The 7,911-nt window shown below is 30.2% G+C and overlaps 2 protein-coding genes across 2 annotated transcripts; one reads left to right on the top strand and one right to left on the bottom strand.

Annotated features, from left to right (window-relative positions):
* Positions 1-1,492: 1,492 nt before the first annotated feature.
* LOC112591026 (protein ALP1-like) lies at positions 1,493-2,122 on the top strand (the record flags this gene model as incomplete). Its single annotated transcript, XM_025334644.1, has 1 exon — positions 1,493-2,122. A coding segment is annotated over one exon (630 nt), but the record flags the coding sequence as incomplete, so codon positions are not given.
* A 2,290-nt stretch (positions 2,123-4,412) lies between these two features.
* LOC112591024 (piggyBac transposable element-derived protein 1-like) lies at positions 4,413-6,977 on the bottom strand. Its single transcript, XM_025334643.1, is given in 5 exon segments — positions 4,413-4,697; positions 5,149-5,172; positions 5,174-5,428; positions 5,552-6,537; positions 6,692-6,977. Coding segments are annotated over 5 exon segments (1,836 nt in total).
* Positions 6,978-7,911: the final 934 nt, after the last annotated feature.

The raw sequence follows: 7,911 nt of genomic DNA, 5'->3' as shown, positions 1-7,911 counted from the left end.
GGCTCCAAAATTAGTGATAAATTAGGTAGAATGTAAACCTCGGTCGGAAATTTCTGATGATAAAATATCCGTTGTAATTCACCGATACTTAGGCTATTAGCGATAAAATATTGCAACAGTTAATGACATATTCTAACCAGCAACTGGTCAACGTATCTAACGTATCTAAACTAATGTTAAAATATATTTAAACATGATACAAATAATTTCATTTTGTGTTGATTTTGAAAAGATGTACCACCTGTATCAGTAGTGTTTTACAATCGTAACGATGCACGCATAGTTGAATCCCAACGTACAACCACTTTAGTCTTAGAAATAATGATTCTAAAGTAACTCGTCCGTTAGTCAGAAATTAACCATAACATAAACCTGCAATGTACAGCTTTTTAAAAACATTTGGAATAAATAATAGGTTATGGAGAAAATGATAATCATTTGCATGAACCTATCAGCGACCAGCATCACTTTAACGTGATAATGTGTTACCACCGAGGCCGCCCGCAGCAACTGAGGAATATCTGTACAGGTCAAATAGTAAAATCTTTGTAGTGCAGTAAATAGTACGTACTGACGCAAGTGACCTGCAAGTAACTGATATTCGGTATGTTAAGAGGAATATGTACAACGCTAGAAGAAAATCACGCCTGCACTACCAAAATCATCGATGAAGTACAATGAGGACAGAGTATGGAAATAGTAACAAATAGAAGTACAAATTTTGTTACTAATGATAAGCTAGAAAAATTATTATTTTTAGCTGTGATAAAATTTAAAACGCTTTGGTAACATCAAAATATATATATATTGACTTCAACGTTCATACTGTACTAAGTTTTTAAAACAAATGTTTACAATACATGGTCAGCAGCAATGGTCACAAGTATTCACTTGTTTTTATTATTAACTGAAAAACTACAAATACATATATTTCATGTTTAAAACACGTTGTTGAAAATAGCGTTATTAATTGTAGCTTAAACCATTGCCGTTAATAGCATTTTGAAAAGCTATTCATCTACCGCTTGTAACTTTATTTTAGCTTCAAACATTAAATATATATGGATGATTCCATAAATACGTTTGGTATGAAATATACAACAAATGGATTAAGCGTAGACTTACAAACAAAAGATTCAGAATAAGCAATGGTTGATTAATTGTTATGGATTAGTGTTAGCACCACGTAACTGAAATCAGCGTACCGGAGTTTACAACAAAAAAGGTAATCGTGGGCCCAGTTTACATTTGCCCTTCAATATTGCCATTGCCCTCATTATTTTCAATATTATCTTCACTATTAATATTGGCATCACTGTTATCTAAAATTTCTTCAATTGTTTCTAACTCTTGACTGTCCTAAAATTTTTTAAAAAAATTGTCTTCATTGAAGTATAAACATACACACACAATTTAAAAAATTAATATTAATATATATATTCGATAATATACATTATTTTACTTTGGATTTCATTAATTGTAATATTTACAGCTCCCGACAAATAACGAAGAATGGGCGGAAATAGAAAATGGATTTAAAAACAGATGGAACTTTCCACTATGTTATGGCGCCATTGACGGAAAACATATACAAATTGTAGCTCCCGACAACAGTGGCACTATATATTTTAATTACAAAAAAGTATTCAGTATTGTTCTTATGGCAATAGTAGATGACGATTATTGTTTCCGATATATTGATGTCGGTGCATGTGGCATGGCATCAGATGCAAGTGTATTTAGAAATTGCTCTATTTATAATAAACTAGAGAATAATCTTTTACCAAATGGTGGAGTGATTGTTGCCGATGGTGCATTTCCGTTAAAACCATATATGATGAAACCTTACCCAGGTGACAATTTAACAGTGGCTCAGAAAGTTTTCAACTATCGACTATCCAGAGCTAGAAGAATAGTTGAAAATGCTTTTGGAATATTAGTAAGCCGATTTCGTATTTTTCAAAAACCTATCGCTACTGATGTGAATACAGTGGATAAAATCGTATTAGCAGCATGTGCTTTGCATAATTGGTTACGAAAAGAAAAACGAAATAATTATATAACGCACTGTGATGTCGACCGTGAAGATATTGAGGCAAGAAATATTATTCATGGTACATAGAGAACAGAAACTACAGGCTTAGAAAACTTATGTCGACAAGGAAGTAACCATCCTTCGATTTCAGCAGTCCAAAAAAGAGAAACCATTAAAGACTATTTTAACAACGAGGGTGCGGTGCCATGGCAAGGAAATATGATATGAATATTAATAATATTGTAAATAATATTTAATATTAAGAATAATAATAAATGAATTAATAATTAAATAGGTAGTTTAATTTATTTTAATTAATTTATTAATTATTTACAAAATAAATATAACTTACGATTGTTTTTCTTTTCATTGGAACATTTTTTATAAAACTATGCATTTCCTCGAACCAACTCAATTTAGGTTTATACTCCTCATTAGCACCTGCACCGGACCTGGTTGATTTTTCAATTTTTGACAACATTTGACAGTATGTTGCTCTTAAATTTTTAATTTTATTTTTTACTTCATTAACTGTCATTTGTATGCCGATTGTATTCAATTCTGCACATATTTTTTGTAGTGATGTATCACGCATAGATTTATTTTTATATGATGGAATACTGGCATTCCATAAACATTCTTCTTCGCGATATAATTCTACAAACTTTAAATTAAGATCACCACTTAATTTTGGCATTTTGGCGTATAAAAAAACCTACAACAACAATACCGATTCACATTTAACAAACCACGTGGCGTAATAAAAGCGTGAACACTGCTCTAGCCGATGATGTACTAGCTTTGCCGTCTACACGGAGATAGAACACTATCTAGGATAGTAAATTCAGTGGTGGGAGGTGTGCTAGCTCAAAAAAAATAGAACGCAATCCTATTAAACTAGCCTGGCTTGACACGCTAGCTTATTAAAATATTCCCTAGCTTGCTAGCTTAAAAACAAAGCTAGTTCTGTTTACACAAAGCTATTATTACTAGCTTTCTAGCTTACTAGTATTACCTTGCTATCCTAGCTTGAAAAACTAGCCTCGTGTATTCCGGGCTTTAGTTCTGAGAGTCTACCCGAATCATCCAACTCGGTTTGCCATATATCAACTGCTAGTTATATGTTCGTTTTAAGTTTAGTCGTGTTTATTTATATGAAATTCCAAGTATAATATAAAATGTATAGTTACCTACCTAACATGGTGTAATATTAAAACATAATTTTTATAATAATAAAATTCTATAAATGTAGTTATCTAGTACATAATCGCAAAATGTTTTTATTTGTTTATCATTTGGTTGTATTGGCATTAAATCTTGTTCTAAACATTCGCAAACTTCTTCGGGTCTTAAAAATGACAAACCAAAAAAACATTTTAAAATATCGCTTTTTTCTGCGTTCAAAGAGTTGTATGTGTTTAATAAACCAAGAGCTGAATCATTTTTCACCAATTTTGTCCTAAGTGAAAACGACATCCTTTTATATTGATTTTAGGCCAAACAAGCTTTGCAGCAGTATGTATAGCAATTTCAAAGTCTATAAATATCACATCAGGAGAAAATATTAATTGATATTATGCACAACTATTTACAGTATGTTCAAATAAACGTACGTATGTTTCTGTTTCTTTATTAGGTAATAAACAAAACAAGTGGAATATATGATTCGCCAACAAGGCCGTGAATAGTAAAAAATTGGTAAAAATATTTTGGACAACTTCTAAAAGTGCCATCGACAAATATTATACTAATTTCGCATAACACTTCTAAATTACTTTTTGTTGAAAACCCAGTTATACCATTATTACAATCATTAACTAATAAAAATGATTCATTTTTATTAGTAACTAATGTAATTTCATTCATAGCAGTATGCGTTTCTGTTATATTTTTTGGTATGTTGGGATGAACAGATAAACGCGCATTTCTTATATTTCTTTTTACTTATGAAGTATCATTTAAAGATAAACTATTTATATCAGAGTTTTTTTAACTCTCTGCAAATAAGTTTCGATGGCAACATTGATATCTCTTCTATCGCTTTTCTTTTGAGATTATTACTTAATTTTTGACAGTTGATGTCTTGTTCGCTAGGTTTATTGTGATTGTGATCATTAAAAATCTCAGTACTTCATTTTTCAACATTTTGTGAAACCTAAACTTATGACCTTATTTTATAATAACAGTTTTGTTTTTTTTCGCTAGCCATTATTTCCATTTTCAAAATTTATAAAAAAACAATAATTGTAAATTTGCATCTCTTGATGATTTGACTGCACCATTTATACAAGGTTTAATGAATGAGCTCTGCAGGGAATACATAAAGCTCGAGGATTAATGTTTCTAATTCGACGCTGTACTCCAAAGTGTTTACCTTTCATGTTAGCCCCGTTATCATATCCTTGACCTCACATATTTGGAATATAGGTATATCTAAATCACGTAACTGCTGTATAAGAATATCACTTATGCTCATCCCTGTACTACTTTCAACTGGTATAAACCCTAGAAAATGTTCATGAATTTTAACATTTGATTCTTTATTTTTCAAATCGATTAACCCAAAACGAACTATTAAGTTCATTTGTTCAGAGTAGCTAACATCAGGAGTGCAGTCCAAATTTATGCTGTAATATTTAACTTCTTTTATCATTTCTAGTATCTTTGATTTCATACAATTTGATATTTAATATATAATTTCATTTTGTATATTTTTCCCCAGATAATGAGCTTTATTTTGATTATTTAAAGTTCGTCTTATATGTTCAGTAGGGTGGTCCTTATTTTTTAAGTTTCAAAATTTGAAGCAGAGACCCCCAAAATCTGATCTTATGCATGTACAAATAATGTGTGAAAAATTTGGTCAAAAATTAGTTAACCCTTTCACTACCAAATTAATTTTTTTGAAACAAAAATTTTTCTTTGTTCAGATATGAAATATATGGCCTTTTAATATAATATACCAATTTTTTTTTTTTTTTTTTTTTATTGCTAAAAAGTTACAGGTATGCCCATTGGAATGGACATTGGGATTTATGGTATAAAATAATACAATAATAATGCTAAATGTAAAAAAAAACATAAAACTTTTATTAAAATTAATTACAATGAAAATCAGAAAAACAATTTTTTTTTTGGTGTAAAACACAAATGAATCTTACATTTATTACATACAACGTGTGTTTTACCTGTACATTTTTTATTTTTGCATCGTGTTGCTTCTTTTTTATCATCATACCTGGGAAAATGTCCAAAAAGATCTTTGCTTACACCTTCCGTTGGTCTAAACTCCAATGTTTTAGACGATATTTTAGCAGGTGTTGGTGAACGACTATCTGCAGATCTTGTACTACTGGATGGTGAAGATGTTGGACGACCCCTTTTTTTCCGGGGCTGAATCGTCCAACCATTGGACTCTTCAACCAAAGTAGTTTTAAAATGCAACAAATCTTTTTAATCTTTTTTTGATATTCCTATATTTTCTGCGTCTTGTTTATATTCGAGCCAAGAATTTGCCACAGCCATATCAAAAGCATGAGTTAAACGCAGCGTCCATTTTCGAGATTTCATGTACACGCGATAATAACTCACTAGTTGATCATGTTTGTCCACTCCCAACATGGATTTATTATATAGTTTGATAATTTCTGGTCTTTCGATGTTAATATATTGTTTGTTTTTTTTGTCCCAACGAGAAACAGTTTCCGGGTTTCCTGAAGTAATGAAGTTAGATGCCATGGTTATTGCTTTGTTATCGCACCATTTTAATAGTCCTACCCCTAATGTTGAAGTTACTTCATAAGAAGTTCCTCTCCCCATTTTCATAATAACTTTATCGGATAAAACTGGTGGACTAAAAAATTGATTTATTCGAATTGTGCCTGCTGCATATATTTGACGTGCAGTGAGTGCATAAAATAAATTATACGAAGAAAAATAATTATCGAAGGAAAGAAAATGTCGATTTGGCGTAAGATGTTTAGTGAGATCGAGGACAACTGCTCCACCTAGACCAAAATTTTTTTGTAGATCCTTGTTAATATTAATTGAAGTTCCTTGATAAAGAATCATGTTATAGACAATGCCACTTTGACCACAAAGTAAAAATATTTTAATGCCCCATGGATTCAGTTTCCCTTTCATATATTGTTTTACAATCAATTGGCCTTTAAAAGGAACTATTTGTTCATCAACACTAAGGTTTCTTTCTACTGGTAATTGTCTACATCGATTATTTAAAGCATCAAATAATGGACGAATTTTCACAAATTTATCGGTATTATTACAAGGAATATCCATGTTGTTAATGATATGAATATTTTGTCGAATAGAATAAAATCTATTTCTGGGCATTGTATCAGCAATTAAATTCACACGAAATTTTTCTTCCCAGTATATCCCGATCCTAGGGTACTTCAAAACACCCATCATCATTTGTATTGCAATAAATGATCTTATTTCCAAATGTGATGTAGGTTTAAAAGAAAAGTCATTATTTTGAACTGCATATAAATTTGTATTAAATGATATGTCTTCGAATATTTTTTGGTTAAAATATTTAGTGAAATATTCGTACGGTTGTGGTATAGTGGAGGGACAATCTATTGGTTCTAAATCTGTTAGATGTATATACGGCTCTTGAAATGGTTTATTTACCCATTTGATATCTTTTTTTTTGGACAAATGGAAACTGCACTGGTGTTATATCAAAGACTTCATTTCCAGACTGTTGAGTTGCATTTGTTGTTTGGTCGTCTTCTTCGAGTAAGTCTATTTCTGTATTAGCCAGCATTTCATTATCGAGTTCTGCAGAGAAATCATCATTCGCAAATTTATTTAATAAATTTTCGAGTTCATTCTCTGACTCACTATTTAATATATCTATATCATTAACTGTTCCGTTATCTAAAAAGCTTAGAATTTGTTTTTCGTTTAACGCCATAGTATATAAAAACTTGAAATAATAATAAAAAAACGTGACATGCGAGCGAATACAGACGGTACTGATACTGAATATAAACTAAACACATATTTTTTTTTATATTATTACGATAATTACGTCATACGATATTGATGACAATACCACAAAGATCAAATTCTAAAAAAAAACCCAAACCGTTATAAACTATAATTGTAATTTACCCGATATTCCCACAGGCCATTTCAATGGACATACATTTTATCATGTATTACACGCATAGAAATGGGACAATTGTTTTAACTACATACCATGTTGTCAAGCATTATAATTGGAGTAAAATGCATTTGTAGGTTAAATCAACTGCAATAGAGCGTTGATCTAAATATAATATTTTAACTATTTGAAGGTATTGAAATAACTCATAAAAATTGTTATTTTGAGAATCCAGGTTATTTAATTTAACATGTTTTGAGGATTAAAATGACTACAAGTTAATGAGTTATTCTGAATTATTTTTACTCTTAAAATAAATATCGATGCACGTTGTTGTGATTAGCCTAGTTGATATGATAATTGATAGTGTGCTGTGTTCTTGTTTATATATATAAATTATAAATAAATAACATTATTAGTTTGTGTATTTCTTTTGTTAATATTTTTGATATTCGCAGTATTTTTGTTCTCGTTGTTCGTCTTTTAAATTTTTCACTTATTGTCTCAGTACAGTGATTATTGTGTAATTGTGCATTTTATATTTAACGCCAAACGCCAGTTCACCTACAACTATAATATCATGACTTCTTCCTCTCTTGGCCAGCTTTTGGAAGTAAGTATATTAACGGTTATTAATTATTATATTTTAAATAGTATTTACATTACTTTAAACCATATAAGGACATATTTACATAGGTAGGTGTTATTTTTACTGATCTCAATTTCTCTGTACATATATATA

The sequence above is a fragment of the Melanaphis sacchari genome, unplaced genomic scaffold (assembly GCF_002803265.2).
Source record: "Melanaphis sacchari strain LSU unplaced genomic scaffold, SCAv2.0 Contig1286_pilon_pilon, whole genome shotgun sequence".
NCBI classification, from domain to species: Eukaryota; Metazoa; Arthropoda; class Insecta; order Hemiptera; family Aphididae; genus Melanaphis; species Melanaphis sacchari.
The sequence above is the reverse complement of the archived record's forward strand: the minus strand, read 5'-3'. Positions and strand labels throughout refer to the sequence as shown.